Source organism: Balaenoptera physalus (assembly GCF_965194825.1).
Source record: "Balaenoptera physalus genome assembly, chromosome: 1".
Lineage (NCBI taxonomy): Eukaryota > Metazoa > Chordata > Mammalia > Artiodactyla > Balaenopteridae > Balaenoptera > Balaenoptera physalus.
This window is the reverse complement of record NC_138882.1, coordinates 190666994-190689000: the sequence shown is the minus strand read 5'-3', so window position 1 is coordinate 190689000 and position 22007 is coordinate 190666994. Positions and strand designations below refer to the sequence as shown.

General features: G+C 45.1%; 1 protein-coding gene across 19 annotated transcripts in view; it reads left to right on the top strand.

Moving 5' to 3' along the window:
• CAMTA1 (calmodulin binding transcription activator 1) overlaps positions 1-22007 on the top strand; it is an 899438-nt gene that overhangs the window by 862719 nt on the left and 14712 nt on the right. For 9 of the 19 annotated variants that reach the window (XM_082467637.1, XM_082467635.1, XM_082467634.1 and 6 more), the window contains 11 exons: positions 4232-4371; positions 7642-7838; positions 8554-8632; positions 8880-9195; positions 9635-10158; positions 15000-15187; positions 15670-15916; positions 17127-17198; positions 18710-18730; positions 20160-20353; positions 21207-21281. In XM_082467637.1, the coding sequence (XP_082323763.1) occupies positions 4232-4371; positions 7642-7838; positions 8554-8632; positions 8880-9195; positions 9635-10158; positions 15000-15187; positions 15670-15916; positions 17127-17198; positions 18710-18730; positions 20160-20353; positions 21207-21281 (2053 nt within the window). The remainder of the gene's footprint in view (positions 1-4231; positions 4372-7641; positions 7839-8553; positions 8633-8879; positions 9196-9634; positions 10159-14999; positions 15188-15669; positions 15917-17126; positions 17199-18709; positions 18731-20159; positions 20354-21206; positions 21282-22007) is intronic. The other 10 variants (XM_082467636.1, XM_082467619.1, XM_082467630.1 and 7 more) reach the window with 4 other exon arrangements.

Sequence of the window (22007 nt, the reverse complement as noted above, 5' to 3'; positions counted from 1 at the left end):
AAAGCGGTGCAGCTCGAACAGGCTCGGGAAGAGGCTTGGAAGGAATCATGAGCCAGACTTGCTGCAGAGCCATCAGCATCATTTACCTTTTGTCTGGGGTACAGGTAGGTGGGTGCGTGTGTCTTGAATGTAGTGGGAAGGAATTGCTGCGTGACAGTTGGAAGATCTCATTCCCTGAAACCACGCAAGTAAATAAACTGCTTTAGAGAAAAAGCAGGAGGCAAAGACAGACACCTGGGAAGACATCCCACTTAGAAGAAGAAGAAAGTAAGAAAGAGGTAAGATTTGATGGGGATGAGAGAGTAGTGCCTGGTTCGTTGCAGAGAGCAGCGCAAGGAGGTGGATTTTAAATCGTTTTCGAGTGTCATCAGGTCTGAACTGGCCGTGCACTTGAGAAGATGTACAGCCCAACGCTGTTGGCAGAGCCCGTGTGGATGGACCGGGTGCGATGTACAGGAGGTGACATTTTGCGTGTCCACATTGGGTGGGAACCCGTGCTTCGGCTCGAGCAGGTGGTCCTCGGGTCCTTCTTTAACAAGCACTGGGGTGGAAAGAGGATTCATTCTCGAGGAAGGAGGCTGGGGTCTTAGAGCAGCGGTTCTTGAAAGGTGGTCTCAGACCATAATCATCAGCATCACCCGAGAACGTGTTTGAAACGCAACCTCTAGGCTCACCCAAACCTAGCAAAACCAACACCAACACTCACACCAAAACAAGCTGGGCATTGCCCCCACCAGGGTGTTTCAAGAAGCCCATGGGGTGATTCTGATGCCTGCTGACACCTGAGAACCACTAGGCTGAGCAGACGCCTCCACTCGGGTGGCACACTGCCTGCGGCGGGCACGGGCCGGAGGGTAAGCACCCAGACGCCGCTGCCGCCGCAGGGGGGACCCAGACGCATAACCCTGGAGGCTCACGTGCTTCGGGAAGTGGGTGCCCTCAGCTTACTTTCCGTGCAGCCGGGTCTCACGAGGGAGCAGTCCAGTCGCTTCACTCAGACTGTCCTAAGGACAGCGGGGTGGCAACCCCTCAAAGCTGAATCACTGTTGGCTCTGTTTGAAACGTCATGGGCAAGACTGCGGCCAAGTTCATCAGCCCCCTCAATCTGTACGTTACTCGTTTTCCGCTCCTCCCCGCCTCCACAGTGCATTAATTTAACAACCCAGGTTCATTCAGGCTGCAGAAATTATTTGTTGGCCAACAAAGGAGCACAGGGGTCTCTTCACTAAGCCATCCCCCAGTGCCTGGTACACAGTAGGTGCTCAATAAATATTTGTGCACGAACAAATAGATCTTTAAATGTACTTTTTTAATCAGAAAAAGTTTTTTGCTTCTAATTGTATTACCCTCATCCTATAATTTCACACAATATACAATTAAGATGAGAGAGAGCTCTGAATTTGCCAAGTGTTTTACAATAATGTTTTAGTTAATAAAACTGTAAAGCCGAAACAAGCATTAAGTTGTTGCTTTTGACTTGCCAGTCACGGAGAGGTGGAGGCCATCATTTTATCCTTCTGAGGAAGCCTTACAGAGGAAAGGAAATATGATCAGAAAGGCTCCAATTCTTGATTCACAGGGTGGCACAGACCTGACTCTCTGGGATGCCAGCTCAGTTGTTTCATGTTTTAATCATCACTACCTCCCGGCTTTGGAGTCGAGAGGCTCAGAGATGCCGTTCTGCACGATATAATTTTCTTAAGAGGCAAAAAACTGCTTCTGAGTATCTTCGCGAAGTGCTTCTCAGAGCAGCTTAATCACGTGCGAGAGCTGACTGCACAGTCCACCGTGGTGCCGAAGCTGGACACGCAGCCCAGGAGCAGGAGCCAGTGACCCCTGGGGCAGACAAGGCATCGTGGTGACAGTGTGTTGGTGGGGAGATGCATTGGCAGGGCCTGGCTCCGTGATGTCGGGGAGGGTCGGTCTGCCGTGTCCATGCTTGGCAGGGGATGGGTGGGGGATGGGCGGAGCTGGGGGGACGAGCCGGGGCTGCCTGCACTGTCACCGCCGCAGCCAGGACAGAGCCACCCCGATGGTCTGAGCACAGCCGGGTGGCGAGCTCTGTGCCCTTCTGCCCCTTGGCGTGACGTGGCATGTTAACCTTGGCCACTGTGCTCCAGACAAGCGCAAGCCGATCTCCGAGAGAAGCGAATCTGATTCTGAACACTCACTTAATAGATGCAAGATTTGCAGGCTGGCAGAAGAAATCATCAGAACATGGCTATAGAGGCTTAAGCTGTTTCAGTGGGATGAGTGAGGGTCTCTGGGTGGACTCAGAGATGAGTGGTTGTCTGGCTAGCAGGATCAGGAGGGAGCAGGGAGAGTTTATAAACAGACCACGAAGGATAACCGCTGCTCCAATTGAGATCACACTCTTTAAAAGGAAAAATTCTTTGTCCTCAGTTGGCTCCAGATGGAGAAGTCCCACATTCTACAAAATTTCCGTTTTCTAAGGAGGAGGGCATGGAGTAAGGATTCTAGAATCAACTCTGAAGTCACTTTGTTTTCCATTAGTGGTCACAGGATGACCATGGCCATGGCCAGTGCATCACAAGCAGATCCATTCAGGGTTACTCCCCCACCCGTGACTGTGCCACTGAGATGCTTAGAGGGTCCTCAGAGTTGGTCACATCTGTCTGCATGAAATTGGAACAGAGACGTTACCTTTCACTTTTAAAGAGGAAGGATTATTTCCTCTCATGTTGTTCCTGGAAATAGCTTACTAAGAAAATAATACCACAATTCTTGAAAAGCAGTCTACCTCCTCTTGCTTTTGTGGTTTAGAAAAGTGAGATCAATTTGACATTCAGTATTGAAAACTTCCCCGTGAAACAGGTATTTACTCTCTTTTTACTTTGAGAAAAAAGTTCTGTTCCCTCGGGTAATACCGTCTAATCCTTGTGCATCTTTTCTTCCCATAACTTTCCCTTCCTGTTGTCACATGGGGGCTAAGCTCCGGGTCCTGGAGACAGATAAGCTAGGTATCTTTTCACGCCTCCGTGTCCTCATCTGTAAAATGAAGACAGTGACAGGACCGACCTCACACAATGGCCGTGAGGGTAAATGAGTTAACATTTGTAAAGTTATTTACACAGTGACTGGCACGGATTCGGTAAGTGTTAGCTCCGTCCACTTTTTAATCTCTCGTAGGATCGACACGCTTTACTCACTAGTGTCAGGATTTACAGTCAGGATGGCAAGGAACGCTGATAAAATATTTCTTCTCCGGGGGTACTCCTTTTCATGATTCAGTTGGCTGTATTTTGAAAACAGTGACGCCATTAGCAATTTTGAGGAAGAACTATGTTGTCACAACTGTTTGATCAATTTCCCAAGACATTTCATTCACATGCCACAAGGTGACGCTGATGGCTGGCACACTTATCTGGGACTTACCCGTGTCCTGAGCATTTTCATCTGTTACTTCGTTAAATTCTCTCAACACCCCTCGGAGGTAAGGACAGTTACTATCCCCATTTAAGAGTTCAGAGAACTGAGACACCAAAGGTTTTGTTCAAAGTTACACAACTATTATATGGCACAGCCAGTGTTCTTAACTGTGTCCTGATTGGTCCTTACCCCTCTCTCCAGCTTCATCATCTTTCCTCTCTGCTGTGGTCCAGCCATATGGCTTCTGCTCCTGGAACGTTCTGCCTCAGGGCCTTTGCATTTGATCTTACCTAACCCCAGCTCTAATGTATGTGTGTGTCTGTGGCTAGAGCCTGGATCAGAAAATAAAATCTTTTTTTTTTTTTTTTTTTCAGTGTGTGGGTAAAAGATACTACTTTAAAAAAAAAATCTAGATATCTATATCTGTGTGGGGTTGTGTGTGTGTTCTTCTTTCCCATAATGATTGCTTTCTTCCAGTGATTTAAATTAAATTGTATTCATTTCATTTGTTTGCTCTAGGGGCCTATCAACCAGATCTCCCTTCAAGGTTTCCACTGGGGAGTTTGCCAAAGAAATGAGGTCCAGGAACCTGAAACCAGGACCTTGACAAAAAGAGGTTTTCTGTTCCTTCAGCTGAGAACTGTGGGCTGCTGTCGAGGCTGCAGGCTTGTGTGAAGTGTCAGGGTCACTACCGCGCTGGAGAAATCCAGCCTGGACAAACCCCGTGTGATTTGGTTGAGTTGGTGGCCATCTTGGATGGCCGCCCTGCAGGCTCGCCTAGGCCACGTGTTAATGGCCCTTCTTCCAGAACACAACCTCACTCTTCCTTGTTCTGCCCTAGATAACCAGTTCAGGATGTCCATCCTTGAGCGACTGGAGCAGATGGAAAGGAGGATGGCTGAGATGACCGGGTCCCAGCAGCACAAGCAGGGGAACGGAGGAGGGGGCAGCGGGAGTGGGAACGGAGGAAGCCAAGCTCAGGTACGAGTCGGCGCGGACTGCCGCCTTTCATGGTGTCTAATGTTTGATCGATGTGCGAGGCTGTCGATCACAAGTCCCTTCTCTGCTGCTGCTGGCGCCCTTCCTGGAAGAGGCAAAAGGCAGGGGGTTGCTTTGTAGTCCCTGTGTTTCTGAGTATTCAACTCCGTGTGCTGGGGAAGAAGCCTTGGACTGTGGGGCTTCTCAGTGGTTCATCTCCCTAAGCCTTAAATCACTTACTGATCTCAGAAGTCACTGCAGTTAGCTGCCAGCGGGAGGGCGGGCATCCAGTGACAGAACAGAGGCCAAGAGATGACTCAGATGCGCTGGGCTCAGAGTTCAATTAGAACCTATTTTGTGTTTTGTGTTCTATCTTTATCTCAAGTATAAATAGAGAACATAATTGTTTTATAAGGGCCCAGAGAAACTGTTTCGGTAATTTTTCAGTGCAGAACAGTAGAACATTATACATTCTGTCATTGTTACATATGCTTTTTCATCAGTTCCGTGATGACTGCATTATTACTGTCAGGTACATGGAAATCATCAAATATTATTTTAGAGTCCCATTAGTCTTGAAGGCTTTATGTCAATTTCATTTAGGAGCTTCATTTTGGGCAAGTTTCCTAGGCAGAAATTATTTTTCAGGAGGCCCTAGAATACATTTTTTTTAATTCTTTTTTTTTTGGCTTTGTTGGGTCTTCGTTGCTGCGCGCGGGCTTTCTCTAGTTGCGGCGAGCAGGGGCTACTGTTTGTTGCAGTGCATGGGCTTCTCATTGCGGTGGCTTCTCTTGCTGCAGTGCACGGGCTCTAGGAGTGTGGGCTCCGTAGTTGTGGCGCACGGGCTTAGTTGCTCCGTGGCATGTGAGATCTTCCCGGACCAGGGATTAAACCCGTTTTCCCCTGCATTGGTAGGCGGATTCTTAACCCCTGCGCCACCAGGGAAGTCCCCTAGAATGAATTTAAAGGGACTGATGGTGTTTCTTACCTCCACCACTGAGACATCACCTAAAAACCTCAAATAATTCCCCCTCTTTCTCTTCAAGATGAATGTTGATTTTTTTCTGAACAATTACATTTTTAAGTGAACATTTGGAGTTTTATGATCCTTGTAAATATCAAGTGTTAGTAATATTTTTAATAATAGATGAAACACATCTATTTCATCACAATAGATGAAAACAAAGCATATGGTACCACACCCCCGAAAGTAACCTTTTTCCGGGAATTTCCTTCTTATTTCTCTCCTATCTTCAGAAATCAATGGAAAAGGAAAGACTTGGCACAAAGTAAAATATTATTAAGGCTTCCTGTCTGCCTAATACTACTGTTTTATAAAAAGAAGTAAACATTATTTACTATCTATCTCATGGCTAAAATAAGAGATTCCCATGAAATCCTTTTTCTTTCACCAACAAAGGCTGCATAAAGAGAATGGAGAGTAGTGTCATTTTATAGCTCAACTATCTGGCAACTGTCCTATTGTCTGATCCCATATTAACTGCTATTGAATACTCTTTCATCAGTTTAAGTTGGCTTCAATAAATATCTGTGTCTACCTTATGTGATAGAGATGGAACTGTTTTTGTTAATGCAAAGAAATTCCCTCTTTGCTCACTGCCAAGTGACTTCCGTGTGCCCCTGAATGTGTCTGTCTGGTGTGTATAGAGCAGCCGTGCCTGGGCCTTTCGAGTCAAGGTCATTCTGCTGCAGGTCGTGGTTGCCCGACTGTGCTCCTCTAAACATGTCACGACAGTTCTAGTGAGGGTGACATTATAGCCATCCTCTGCCTTTTTATTTTTGCAGGCATTTTTTTTTTCCAGATTTCAAAACAAAAAACAATGAGGAGCAACAGTGTTTCTGTAGTAATTGAATTTCATGGGGTTTGTAACTGGACAAAATACCTTTAAAATAATACCAGGGAGGAGAATTAGACCAGAAGGGCCATTTATTCGGGGTGGGGCGGGGGGGCGGTGAAACGTAAAAGTGCTAGAGCAGAGACTCAGATAAGCTGCTGAGGTTCCTAACTTTGATTTTATTTTTCTTCTTTCAAACCTCCTTTTACAAAAAAGAGAAGAAAGCCAGGTGGCTAACATGAGTGAATTTCTCTTTCTCGTGTGCCTCTGTTGTCAGCAAGAACGCTTAAATTTCGAGGTCTCTCATGCCTTCCCCAGTGTCCTTTATGCTTTATATGAAGGACTGGGTTATTACTGGAATTTTAGAAATCTGTTTTTTCAGTTGAGATATAATTGACATATAACATCGTGTTAGTTTCGGGTGTACAACATAATGATTCGGTATTTGTGTGCATTGCAAAATGATCACCATGATAAGCCTAGTTAACACACATCATCACACATAGTTACAAATTTGTTTTTCCTTGTGATGAGAACTTTTAAGATCTGCTGTCTTAGCAACTCTCCAGTATGCAGTACAGTCTTATGAACTATAGTTGCCATGCTGTACATTACATCCCCAGGACTTACTTGTTTTATAACTGGAAGTTTATACCTTTTGACCCCCTTCACCCATTTTGCCCACCTCCTCCCCCCACCTCTGGCAACTATCAGGCTGTTCTCTGTATCTGCGAAGTCAGGAGGCTTTTGTGTGTGTGTTTGTGTGTGTGTGTGTGTGTGTGTGTGTGTGTGTGTGTTTTAAGATTCCGCATATAAGTGGCATCATACAGTATTTGTCTTTCTCTGACTCATTTCACTTAATGTAACGCCCTCAAGGTCCATCCATGTTGTTGCAAATGTATTACTGGATATTTCTAAGTGCTTCTTTAGGGAGAAAAATCCCCATCTAAGTGACTTAATTCTCCTTCAGAAGGAGCAGGGGAGTCAAGAGCTCCAGGCAGCCGGTGGTGGAAGCATAAGTTACCCTGCCTTGCTCGCCCCTGACAGTTTACTGCCTGCAGTGTTTCCTTCAACTGGGAGGCTGGGGCCATGTTTTCTGTTCGTTTCCTTTTTAGCAGTATATACTTTCCCTGAGCTGGATCAGCACAAAGCTCACAATCAGAGCGTCAGCTGCAGCGGACAGACTCTGACGTCCTTAGAGTTACAGAAAATTACCGTGTGCCCGGCTGCGGACATGTGCCGCTGAGCTGGACGCAGCACGTTCTGTTCTCCCTTTCGAGATGTCTTATTTTCAGCTTCATGCTTCCCGTTTTCCGTTGCAAATCATGAAGCACTGGTTTCCCACGCCGGCATCCGAACGCTGACTTGGTGCAGGGCCTTTGGTCCTCAGATCGGAACGCGTGCCGTTTCATTACAGTGCGCGCCTGGCCCCGGGACCCTGGGGAGCTGCTTTGAGAGCCGCGTGGTTGTCGTGTGCGAGAAGATGATGAGTCGCGCCTGCTGGGCAAAGTCCAAGCATCTGATCCACTCCAAGACTTTCCGTGGAATGACCCTCCTCCACCTGGCCGCGGCCCAGGGTTACGCCACCCTCATCCAGACCCTCATCAAATGGCGGTAAGGCTGGGGCCCGACGGCTGCTGTCATCCTCACCCCTCAACAGGAGTTCCTCTTAGGGGGTCCACTGGTGGAGGGCAATCTGGCCATTCGGGGAGCGTGGTAGCCTGAGAGCCAAGGGCTCTCTCTGTGGACAGTTCCAAGAAGTTCTGTGAACTTCTGCCCGAGAAGTCCTGAGTGAGATGCTGAACTAAACATTGGACTTCTGTTTTTTTCTTTTTTAATTTTTTAAATTTATTTATTTTATTTATCTATGGCTGCGTTGGGTCTTCGTTTCTGTGCGAGGGCTTTCTCCGGTTGCGGCGAGCGGGGGCCACTCTTCATCGCGGTGCGCGGGCCTCTCACTGTCGCGGCCTCTCTTGCTGCGGAGCACAGGCTCCAGACGCGCAGGCTCAGTAGTTGTGGCTCATGGGCTTAGTTGCTCCGCGGCATGTGGGATCTTCCCAGACCAGGGCTCGAACCCGTGTGCCCTGCATTGGCAGGCAGACTCTCAACCACTGCGCCACCAGGGAAGCCCCAACATTGGACTTTTTATTTCCCCTGGGCCTCTGGCAAAACGGAGAGCCCAGAGCACCCTAGGGAGTCTGGGGCTGTATTTCTTCACTCCAGGAATGTGAGACGCCCAGTTTGGTTTCATCTCTGTGGGTTTCATAACGTTCTGGTATTTTTTAACATGGATTCACTGTGCAGTAATTTCTGGTGCTGTTCGTTCCAGCACAAAGCATGCAGATAGCATTGATTTGGAACTGGAGGTTGACCCCTTGAATGTGGACCACTTCTCCTGTACTCCTCTGGTAAGAAATGGGTTCATTTATTCCCCAAACTGTTCTTCTAGGCTGGCATAGGGATGTGCTTGGTTCCCTTTGTATTATCCCTCATTGAACATACGACATGTATCGGAGCTACTTTGTAATGGTAACGTTTTATGGCCCCATTGAGATCGGTGCCAAGGACCAGTTTGTCAATTGGCAGCAATGGCAAAAGTCAAATATGTTTTTTAACTCGTACTGAGGAAGCTCACTTCGTCTCTCTGTTTTTCAGATGTGGGCATGTGCTCTCGGGCACTTAGAAGCAGCTGTCGTGCTGTACAAGTGGGACCGTCGGGCCATCTCTATTCCGGACTCTCTAGGAAGGCTGCCTTTGGGAATTGCCAGGTCAAGGGGTCATGTGAAATTAGCAGAGTGTCTGGAGCACCTGCAGAGGGACGAACAGGCTCAGCTTGGACAGAACCCCAGAATCCACTGTCCTCCAAGCGAGGAACCCAGTGCAGAGAGCTGGATGACCCAGTGGCACAGCGAAACCATCAACTCCCCAGAAATACCCAAAGGAGTCACTGTTATTGCAAGTACCAATCCAGGTAAACATTTTAAATGATGACGTCTCAGAACTCGGCAGATTTCCCTTTTGCTTTCATGCAGCTACCCTCAGAAAAGTCCATAGGATATTCACATACATTTAAGGGTTTGGGGATTTTTTTTTTTTAGTGTTTCTAATTTTCCTTTTAGTTATTAGAATGCCTAGTGCTTCCCCCGGCCCACCCCACCCCAAAACTGCAGAGAGTAGCAAAAAAAAAAAAAAAAAAAAAAAAAACTATGTTCGTGCAAGAAAGAGCTACAGATTTTGGAGGAGGATTATCTGATTGTAGTATATGCTGCTGGGGAGTATTGAAATGTGAGGGACATGTCTTGAGTTCTGGCTTTGCGCTTTGTGTCTCTCAGGCATAGAGAAAGTGTTAATTCTTTAGGATTCCTAATCGTATCGCCTGTCCTGACTATCCTTTCTACTGTACTTTTCAGAGCTGAGAAGACCTCGGTCTGAACCCTCTAATTACTACAGCAGTGAGAGCCACAAAGATTATCCAGCTCCCAAAAAGCATAAATTGAACCCTGAGTACTTCCAGGCAAGGCAGGAGAAGCTGCTTTCCACTGCACTGAGTCTGGAACAGCCAAATATCAGGAAGCAGAGCCCTAGTTCTAAGCAGTCTGTCCCCGAGAGAATCAGCCCCAGTGAAGGAGTGAGGGACTACAGCCGGGAAATCTCCCCTCCCACTCCAGAGACTGCAGGATTCCAAGCCTCTGGATCTCAGCCGGTAGTAAAGTGGAATTCCAAAGATCTTTACATTGGTGTGTCTACAGTACAGGTGACTGGAAATCCGAAGGGGACCAGTGTAGGAAAGGATGCAACACCTTCACAGGTGCGTCCACGGGAACCAATGAGTGTCCTGATGATGGCTAACAGAGAGGTGGTGAACACAGAGCTGGGGTCCTACCGTGATAGTGCAGAAAGTGAGGCGTGCTCACAGCCCATGGATGATATACAGGTGAGCGTGGGGAAGGTAGACCTGCAGAGGCTGGTCCATCCGTCCTAGCTTCCTTGATCTTTACTGCCAATTTCGAGAGGTCATGTCATTTTCTCACCAGTGAAGGGTTCGAAGTCTGGGCTTATATGTAAGAATTTTGGACTGTCTTCTTTACTTGGGCCACATTTTCACTTGTGACTCAAGCATTGTGAACAGGGCCTAAATACCAGGGACCCAGATCTCAGTAGAGCCTTGTACTAGCTCCTCAGAACTCCTACAATAAGTCTTTTGCTTCCTCCTTGCATCCAGGGTGACTGATTTTGCTGTTTTAAGTACTAGTGAGAGTCACAGCCTGATAATGGCTAAAACAGGAGGCCTGTGGGTAGAATTTGAATGATGTAAGTGATTTGATAAGCACAACAAGCATCTAGTCCTTGTAAAGGCATCTATCGTCTGAGGCTCTCATGAGGTACAGCGGAATATCTCTAAAGCTGATAATTGACTGCTTTTATAATAAATCCAGGATCCTTTTAGGGCATCACACTTGTTACAGATTAAGAGAATACATACTGAAGTAAATTTGAGGTTAGGCTCTTAAACAAGCAAATTCCATTAATTAAAATATACTCTATGGGGAGGACAAAATGAGCATCCTCAGAACATGTGTCTGACTTCCTCTCTTTCCCTCTTCCCATTGATAGAATCCAAAACAAATATAAAAGGAGAAAACTCCCATAAGAAATTCACTAGGGCACCTGTGCCTGTAGAAATGATTGGGGATCTCGTATCCCAGACAACATTCCTAGATAGGTCTGGTTGCTAAAACACTCCTGTTCATTGCATCCCAGGGGACCCTTCCTACCAGCCCCCACTGTTTAGCACAGGACAAGAATCATGCACGCTTACCAGTATGTTTCCATCCCTGGTGCGTGGTGGGCGCCCCGCTACTGATCTACCAACCACTACAATTGTGGGGAGGCCTTCCCCAGGAAATCAAATAATATTTGAGATGAGGGGTTGGCACATTTTTTCTGGAAAGGGCCAAATAGTAAATATTTCAGGCTTTGTGGGCAATACAGACTTTGTCATGACTGTTCAGTCTGCCTTTGTAGCACAAAAGCAGCCTTAGACAGTATTAAACAAATGAGTGGGCCATGTGCCAATAAAACTTTATTTACACAAACAGCTAGCTAGATTTGACCTGCCATAGTTAAAGCCCTGTTTTAAACAATTTCTGTTGGAGCCCATACTAGATATTAATTCTGAGCAATCAGAACAATATTTATAAATATAAACATATAATAATAAATCACCAGACTATGAAAATCAGCAGCTTAAAAGAGGGGAACCAAGATGAGCATCTAGAACAGTGCTGGCCACCAGAACTTTCTGTAGTGATGGAAACATTCTATGTCTGCCCTGTCCAATATGGTAGCCAGTGGCCATGTGTGGTACTGAGCATTGGAAATGTATTCAGTGTGACTCGGGAATTGAATTTCTAATTTTACTTAAGTTTAATTAATTTAAGTTTGAATAGCCATTGGATAGCACAGCTTTAGAGCATCTGGCCCTTACTGAAACAGTTGATGCAGGAAATAGAAAATAACCTAAAAAAAATCTACTCTGTATTTTCACTGAAACGTCAGAGAATATTTTGCTAATTTAAGAGCACATACCTGTGAAAAAAGCAGCAGTCTAAAGAAGCATTTTAGCCAAATGAAAAAAATAACAATTAAAATTAATGAAATAATTCAAGAAATGGCAAGCCAGAGTTCATGGAGGACTGAACAGTAAAACCAGTAATAGTGATATCTCTGAATAATTATTGATAGTGTGGTTGCATGATAAGCAATTCTTTAAATAGAAGAAATAATGTTTCAAAAAATAACCTAGAACTAAGATTCTAAATTGTTTTAACAAAACCAGGGAGGTAGGGAGAGGAAGGTAAAAGTGTACTAAAGCAGTTCCCCTGTCCAGGGAAAATCAAAGTTTGTTCCAATTATGATATTGATAGGTATGTATAGCCTGAAATATGCTTGTTAGAAATGTCAAGTTAGGGCTTCCCTGGTGGCGCAGTGGTTGAGAATCCGCCTGCCAATGCAGGGGACACGGGTTCGAGCCCTGGTCTGGGAAGATCCCACATGCCGCGGAGCAACTGGGCCCGTGAGCCACAGTTACTGAGCCTGCGCGTCTGGAGCCTGTGCTCCGCAACGGGAGAGGCCGCGATAGTGAGAGGCCCGCGCACCGCGATGAAGAGCGGCCCCCGCTTGCCGCAACTGGAGAAAGCCCTCGCACAGAAACGAAGACCCAACACAGCCATAAATAAATAAATTAATTAATTAAAAAAAAAAAAAATGTCAAGTTAATAGGTAGTGTAAAAACAGGCTACAGAATTTCTATGTCATTTAAGGGGGAAAAAAGAAAATTTGGCCCATTCAGGAAAAGTTCAGTAATGGTAATAAAGAAAAAAGCAACAACAAAAATAATACTCTATAACATAATATTATAGGAATATTTTCAAACATGACTTATTCCCACTTTGGAAACTGTTAATTCTATTAAAAGATTCTCAGATTGGGTTAAAAAAAAAAAAAAAAAAGCAAAATATACTATATACTGCTTGTAAAAGAATTAAAATGAAATGAAACAGAAAGAATGAAAATGATGTGATAGGTAAAGATATAACAGACAAATGAATATAAAAAGAAAAATGATAAAACGTACAGGTAAGGCAAATGGTGTATATATATATATAATTTGTCAGAACGACATGACTGTAATGAGCCATTATGCACCGAACGACGTAGCTTCCAAATATTAACGCAAGTAAAGGTGAAGAAATGTGGAACCATAACTGTAATCATAGTGTGAGACTGACACAACTGTTTCAAAATTTGTCAGCTCAGGTATGAAGAGGATATGAAAATATTGACAATACAATTAGAAAGTTTGACTTTGTATGTATATTTAATATATGATATATATAATCATGTAGATGTATGAATACACATAGTAAATATACATATCAGTGATCTTTTTAGATATCCAAGCCCATTTATGAAAACTGCTCACATACTAGGACCCAAAGAGAATGTAAATAAAAACCCAACATCATTTGAATAAAAAACCTGAAAGTCATTTAAATTCCATGGCCTTTTGTAGCTATCACAATGAAAAATCAGCTACTGGGTATCTCAGAATGTTGCATTTATTATGATATTAAGGTGTTCTTACACTGACACGTGTTTATAGAATAGAGGATTTGGGAGAGGAGCGACTACAGATAGTTATACCCTTCCGTCTCCAGAAATTCCACTTTTTAATACTTTCATGAAAAATAAATCAAGGTAGGACTTACCTCCTCCTGTTTGACTCACAAACCAAGAGAGCCAATATAGAAGGAAAAGAAAAGCTGTGATATTTTTTTCCCTAAATGTTTTCATTTTTATTCCTGTCACAATAATTCTTGTTCTTTGTTGAAAATTTAGAAAATTACCCAAGATAAGTGTTTGTAAGAGTTTTATTGAGGTGTAATTTACATACCATAAAATTCACTCACTTTAAGTGTTCAGTGTAATGAACTTCAGTGGATTTATACAGCTGTGCAATCATCGCAGTCCCATTTAGAACACTTCCATCACCCCCCAAAAGTTCCCTGTGCCCCTTTGCAGTCACCCTCTGTTCCCATACCAGCCCTGGGCAACCGCCGATCTGATTTCTCTCCCCCAGAATTTTGCTTTTTCTAGAAATGTTGTATAAATGGAATCATAAACTGTCATATTCTGTGTCTGGCTTCTTTCACTTAGCATAATGGTTTTCAGGTTCACGCATGTTGTAAGATAAGCATTTTGTCATTTTTGTATAGATCCTTTCAGAACATTTTCAATTCACTTAAAAACTTAAACTGCTATATTTCAACTTCCATTTTCAAGAGATGTGCAAGGAAACTTTTAAAAACAAGGTTATATCTCTGATTCTGACCAAATATATCTACTCCAGACTAGTTCTGAGGATTCCTAAATGTACCATTAGGAATGTATTTTGGGTGCATGTATCAGCAACCTAACTCCAGTGGTTTAATAAGAAAATGACTTATTTTTCTCATAGAAGTCCAGAGGTTCAGTTGCTCAATAATGTCATCCGGGACCAGGATTTTTTCTGGATTTTCTGTTCTTTTGCCTCTCCTCTTCGTGCTTGTTGCTTTATGGTTGTAATGTGGCTTCTGGAGCTCATCTGTAGTCAGAGCAGGAAGAGGAAGGGAAAGGGCCAGGTGCATCGATACCTTTCATCAGGAAAGCAAAAGCTTTGCCCAGAGCCCACCCAGCAGACTTCTGTGCAGTCTCCTGTCCAGAAGTGGGTCACAGATCCTCCCCCCCTTGGTGCACGGAAGGTGGGAAACCAAGAAGGGGATTAGGACAGTTGGCTTGTATCAGTCACGAGCTGTCCCCTGGATGTTGGCTCGTTGCTGCTCTCTACAAAACTGGGGTTCTCTGGGCAAGGCAAAATGGGGTGATGGTGGTCAGGTAACCAGTAGTGTCACTACAATAATATGACCAGGACTGCCCAGCCATAGCATCCTTAACTGGTTGGTCCTAGCTGAGAGTAGAAAGTAGGCACAAGCCAGACGTTCTCGAAGACTTAAGGTTTGGGACCAAACTATGATTTGGAGATAATCAGATCTGGGATCTCAGCACATTCAGGTGAATCGGAAAACCTTACGATGAGATTGGAGGGCACTGGACTGAGGTGTAAGCCCGCCCTCTCTCCTTTCTTTCTTTCCAAGGTGGGGGGAGTGGAGGTAGGCCTGGATAACCTCTAAGGTGCCACCCTAACCTGAGTGTTCTGTGACCTCCGGGCTCCAGGTGAACATGATGACCTTGGCAGAGCACATCATTGAAGCCACCCCTGAGCGGATCAAGCAGGAGAACTTTGTGCCCATGGAGTCCCCGGCATTGGAGAGGACAGACGCGGCCACCATCAGCAGTACGATGAGCTGGCTGGCCGGTTACCTAGCTGACGTAGACCATCTGCCAAATGCCGCCCAGATCAGGTCAGTAGTGTCAGGTCAGGGCAAGTTCCTGTGTTTACGTGGAGGCTCAGGAGGCCCACTGGATCTGAGGAGTTCCGTGTAATGAACGCCCTTGTCAAGGAAGGAAGGAAACATTAGGACGAGTTCCATTGCCTCTTCCAAGGTCCCCTCATGTCCTCACCTCTCCCATGATTTTTCTTCCCACATCAGAGCGCAGGAGATAATGTATCTTAGTGATCCCCCGCCAGTTCAACTGAAGTTTCACAATTGGATAGTGGACTCAGTGGATTTAGTACTTAGCCCAGTACTAAACTCCTAACAGGTGCTCAACGTGAAGTTACTAATTGAAGGACATTCAGAGTCTGCTTAGCAGCTCTCTGGCCTGAGTGAAGGCATATCCTTCATGGTCCACAGTAGGTACCATCTTGTCTCGTTGACCAGCGTGCTATGGACCATGCAAACCAATCACCAGCCTCTCTCCCCTGTGTCTCCTCTTGTTTCAGAAGTGCATATAACGAGCCTCTAACCCCTTCTTCTAATACCAGCCTGAGCCCTGTAGACTCACCAGTCAGTGAAATAGCTTTCGAGAAACCCAGCCTTCCCTCCGCCGCAGACTGGTCTGAATTCCTGAGTGCGTCTACCAGTGAGAAGGTGGAGAATGAATTTGCTCAGCTGACTCTGTCTGATCACGAACAGAGAGAACTCTATGACGCGGCCAGGCTTGTCCAGACAGCTTTCCGGAAATACAAGGTAAAAGACAACAGAGTCCTGATGTGGCGACACTCTTAAGATCCGGAAAAGTCAGAGTCGCTCAAACTAAAACATACGCTGTTTCCTTTTTTCTTCTTCTGAGTTGATAGAATTGTTATTTGACATTATTAATTAGGTCCCATGAGATTATTAATAATTGTCAGAAGCTTTAGTGAAGTAAAACTGACAAGTAGTGTGGTGGTTGTCACCATCTGAACTTACTGTTGGTAACAATAATGGATATTTATTATCTAATTAATATAAAGTAAGTTGACACCTCTGCCGCAAGGAATTTATGACCTAGAGCAGGGGTTTCTAGCTGGAGGCCTGGTGACTGATTGCCCTAAAATTTTATGGTAAAGTGCATTTTTGGTGGGACAGGGTCCAGAGCCTTCCACAGTTTCTCAGAGGAGTCTTTGACCTCCCTAAGAAGGTGTTACGAGCCATCAATCATTGATCCAAAAGTAGAGGACTCGGACTTCCCTGGTGGCGCAGTGGTTAAGAATCCACCTGCCAATGCAGGGGACACGGGTTCGAGCCCTGGTCCAGGAAGATCCCACACTCCACGGAGCAACTAAGCCCGTGCGCCACAACTACTGAGCCTGTGCTCTAGAGCCCGTGAGCCACAACTGCTGAGCCTGTGCTCTAGAGCCCGTGAGCCACAACTGCTGAGCCCGCATGCCACAACTACTGAAGCCCGTGCACCTAGAGCCCGTGCTCCGCAGCAAGAGAAGCCACCGCAATGAGAAGCCCGTGCACCACAACGAAGAGTAGCCCCCACTCGCCACAACTAGAGAAGGCCCGAGCGCAGCAACGAAGACCCAACGCAGCCAAAAATAAAATAAATAAATAAAAACAAAAGTAGAGGACTTGGTGTTATCTTAGGAAAGACAGCAGAGAGAGGAAATTTATAAGGACAAATAGTGCAATACCTAATTCTTTAAATACTTTGAAAGTGAATATTGTTTTAGGCCTCCTAACATCCAAATATGATGGTTCTATTTAGAAGCAGGAATAATCAGAGAGTTATTCTGTAAATTCATTTTTTAAATTTATCCTGATATTAACTTATCACTGTATTTTGGTTAAACCTCTGGTCTCAGTTCTGAGAAAGTCAATTAAATGAGTCATGATTCCATTTAAGTCTTGGGAAAGTTGCATTTTTTATGCTACATCATTATTTCTTTTCTTGCCTCACTTTCCCTTGAAGGGCCGACCCTTGCGGGAGCAGCAGGAAGTGGCAGCAGCTGTCATTCAGCGTTGTTACAGAAAATATAAACAGGTGAGCCGGCTTCTGGGTCGCCATGGGAACGTGCCTTATTCACACAGCATCCAAACAGGCCTGGGGAGTCTGGTGTGTGGTTTGGCAAAGAGCACAACATCCAGTGCCTGATCCAAAGACTGACTCTGAATTGCCTTGATTAAAAACCAAAGGGGAATGTTCCAGAAGGGAAAAAAACTAAAACAAGCAAACAAAAAGGCACCTGCAACTAATGCCACAAAATAATTTTTGTTCAGATGGTTGGCCTCTTAGTGGTATCACCTGCCTGCAACATTGGTCTGATACAGAGGAAGTTATTTGTGTCTGAAATAAGGCTCTGTGTCTCAGTCATTTTACCTATAAACTAATTAGTAATTAAAGAACTCAAGGGAATTTAATATGGTGATTAGAGCAGGTAAATACTAGTTGTTATCGTTGACCTTGAATTATATACATTACATCATCCTTAGCGGGTTTTCCTTTTGGCTTCTTCTTATCCAATTTAAAATGAAGAATTGTAAAAATCTGAAGAAGCCCAGAATCTCTTAAACTGTTTTGTATTCCTTAGTTAAGTGTTGCAGGAAGAGTATCTGAGTTACTCTTTCGTGCAGTATTGCTATTTCTGAAACTACCTGCAGGGTCACGTAGCTCCCATCACTGGGGAAGAGAGCACCTAGTACGTCCTGGATCTTTTAGGCTCATCATCTCACTTTCTCCTTACAAAAATATCTGGAGTAAACAATTTTATTTCCATTTTACAGATGAAGAAGCTGAGGCGCAGAGAGATTAAGTAAATATTAGACCTTTCTAACCACCTAGGTGGTGATAAAATGTTAAAAATTGCCGAATTGAGTTTTGACCGGTTCATACAATAAAGCTCGGTCCTGTCAGTCGATTCTAGAACCTTTTATTAGGTTGTGCTTTCGGTAGGTCTTACATTTTTATTTAAGGAATAATAATTGCTGAGATGTATACCAGCCACACAGAAATTCAGGATTCTGTTCTCTTGTTATTTCTAGCATGTGTCTGATTCAGGTTGCCACGTTCTCAAGTTTCTTTAGGATTGAGCTCTAATGGTGAGGGGCGGGGAACCTCTTTAGCTTATAGCCGATTGAGTTCATGATCCCAGGAAATGAAGGTTTATTGTGTAAACGCTGACACCACAGTCCCTGTAGCCCCACAGCAGGGAACCATCCTGGCTTATTGTTAGCCCGAGCAATACTCAGAATCAAAGTTTCAAGTCTGTGATTTCAGCAGGTATTTATTCCAAAATGTGAGTTTGGTTTTTTTTTTAAATCCCCTCCCAAAGAAGTGTTGGCTACAACCAGAAAGACGAAAGGCATTTTAAAAAAAATACTGACAAATATAAGACAAGTATTTTGGAAGATGGAAGGCATGAAGATAGCCAGGTTGCCTTTTTTCCTTTTTGTTTTGTTTTTGGTTGGGAGTTTCATTGGTTCTGGTTCTGGTTTTTCATTTCCTTCTATTTGGCAATCTAACATTAATCTTGTATTTTCTGTTTCTCCCCCAAGCTGACATGGATAGCCTTGAAGGTAATGATACACCCAAGTCCTCTCACAAACCATTCCACCAGAGTCACACACTTCACACCCATCACCAGCTACAAGAAGGGGCCATTAAGATGGCACGGTCATTCCGTAGGCATACCCCCCTCGCCCGGCCACCTCACCACAGGACATCTATCCTCTGGGGACCACGTGGTGATGCCGTTGCAGTGGGTTTCAGCAGTAACAGTCATTGGACATTTTCTTGGCCAGTGTCCATCTAAACAATCCATCGAAAACAATTGCCATGAACCCTATGAGCCACTGAAGGTATTTCCCTTTTTCCCATCGTGCTTCACCGTGGCCCGGGAGGTTCTGACCATGCAGAGCGCACAGGTCAAGGTGATGGAAACGCTGTAGGATGCAGCGTTCTTGTCTTAAAAGACTTTTGGCCAAATGAAAATGTCAGGCGGGTCAGATAAGACTAAACAGGATTCTTGCAGAAGGGCCCTGTGTCTGTTTCCTTCCCTCACTCCACCTCGTACATGCAGAGAGATACTTAGGCGCAGGGATTTTCTGAGGAATACTTGTCCCTCTGATGGTAAGTCGCCTTCTTGTGAGCAAAGCGCTTCTCTGTGACTTCTCGTCCCCAGAGTTGTAGTCTATGTCGTTAGCAATCTGGACATAGTCTTTTTTAAAATCTGGAGAGCTCTGCATTTTTCCTGCCTGAACTCTGATAGAGAAGAGGACCCACCCTCCCCGCACCGGTGCCTTCAGGCCTCACTTTCCATCTCTGCGGCAAGCTGGCCGGAGGGTGCTGGGCCTGCCTCCCGAGCCGTCCCCGGCTCCAGGGCCGCTTTCCAAGTCTCATGGCTTCACCCCCCTGTCGGTCTTACGAGCGTTAATCTTTTGCAGGTTAAAATGGCTTAAAGGTGTCAGCGTTTCATGATAAGCCTTGTATTTGGGACCTTGTAACTCAGAAATTTGTCGAGTGGAATGCTAGTTAGAAATCAGATGCTGACTGCTAAGTAGATTTGTGTTTGGCAGGAATTGGGAGGCATCCAATTAAAAATGGGAGGTTAATTTAAAATGTTTCCAAATTGGATAGGAAATATTCATCTTCAGCATTTCAAGTTTTACTTCCTAAATAAATACTTTTTCGATTCCTAAATGTCTCAGTTTATTGCCATTAAAACGTTTTTCCAAAAAGGGCAAACAATTTTGATATTTGGGGGGGAAAACACCCACATTTAAAGCAATGCATTGTCTGAAGGCAACCCTTAAAGTAACATTTTGCATTTTGGAAAGGTAGGTGAAAAGATGCCTAGTTTGCCTCTTTAATGATGCGACCCCAGAGAATATGAAAAGAAAGGGAAAAGTTTTCCTTCTTGCCGTCCCCACCTGGTGGGCTCAGAGGGCACCCAGGCCTGCGTGGCCCCCCTTGTTACTGCTGTGCTTCTTCTTGTCCCCCCTGCAGTATGCACTTTATAAAAAGATGACACAGGCTGCCATTCTGATCCAGAGCAAATTCCGAAGTTACTACGAACAAAAAAAATTTCAGCAGAGCCGGCGTGCTGCTGTGCTGATCCAGAAGTTTTACCGGAGTTACAAAAACTGTGGCAGGAGACGGCAGGCTCGGCGGACGGCGGTCATCGTACAGCAGAAACTCAGGTGGGTCAAGATTCGTGGCGGCCAAGAGAACCCCGACCGAGTCGAAAGAACTGCCCCGTGTTGACACGCAGGCCTGTACAAGGAGTAAAGCGTCTTGCAGCTCTTTTCTTCCCAGACCAGTCTAGATGCCGCGTGTTCGTACGGTTACACCTGTGCTCTCTGCCTGTTTTTGTCTATTTAGGCTTCTCCTTTCTCTCTCTCCACCCCCCATCCAATCATTTTGATGCCGCCACCCAGTTTCAACTTGTATCAGAGTCTGGCCGGACCACAGTTCCTACTCAGAAAGGTGGCACTGTAATATAATGGTCTAAATTGTAGCGTTTCTGTATCTAAGACCTTGGGAGAGTAAGTAGCACTAAGCCACTCCATTTTGAAGAGTGAAATAAAAACTTCTAGCACCGGAAAATACACTGACGAAAGAAGTTTAGGAAATAATAGCCCAAAGAGAGCGGCAAACACAGGCGAATCAATTTCTACACCGAGAAAGTCTGTCTAATGCCTTTTTGAACAAACGAGCTTATAAAGACTTGGGGAAGAACAGTTACAGGACATCTTATCTTTAGTCTTTCTATTATCTCCCTCCAAGTAGGAGAAAGTGTCTGTAGTCCCCTCCTTCCTTCTCTCCCAGTGATGCCCAGACCCAGAACCATAAAATAGGCTTGTGCTGTTGGATTTGGTTAAGAGTTTGGTTAACCAAACTGTTTGGTTTGAGTTTTGGTTTGGTTAAGAGTTTTCTTAACTGAAAACTGTTTGGTTAAGAGTTTTCTCTCACCGCTGACCTGCTTTCAACTTTCGCACATGAAGTTTTACAGCACCCTTCTCGTGACGGTAATTCATACTCTGGCTTTTTCAGGAGCAGTTTGCTAACCAAAAAGCAGGACCAGGCTGCTCGAAAAATAATGAGGTTTCTACGCCGCTGTCGCCACAGGTACATTAACCCTCATCCCGACATTTTCCTCGTCGAGAATAATAAAACCACCCTCATCGCCTTAACCACTCGTGAACTCCTTGGTGAAGCTAATCCCCCACAAATAATCAGGGTACACGTCCCAAGTGACACTAGGATGACAGAACTCTTTAACTAGGGACTGAGTTGCTGCCGTGAGAATACCGGTCGCTGTTGCAGACGATGCTGTGTAGAGACTGAACCACGGAGATCGTGCCAGTGTTTTTGTTTCAGTTTGGGTGCAAGGACAACTTAGTCGGACTGGCTTTTCATTCCAGATTTTTCTTTAGCCGTGTGTTCTTCACTCTAAACCCTTACTGTGCTAACGTGCGTCCAAACAGAAAAGACACAGAGTTTTCTGTTCTGAAGGAAAGGATGGGCCACCACTCATGCCATCCAAATTTTCTGATGTAGAATTTCCACTAAATAGTTGGTGCCCTCTACTGGCCGTGTCAGAGCTAACACCCTCCATCGAGTGATCCATTCCAGCTAGTCTGTGATGAGAAACAGGAGAGAGGTGGTCAGAATGAAACTGGGCAGGGCAGGAAACGCACCCGAGGTGGAGGCACATTTCCGACCAGAAGTGGGCTCCGGTGACCCCAGCATCTTCCTGCGGAGCTACGCCGGGGGGGGGGGTTCTCTTTGTTTTCCTGAGTTTGGGATGCCTTGGTGAAGACGAGGTCCTTAACTCAGATTTTGGGGGCTGGT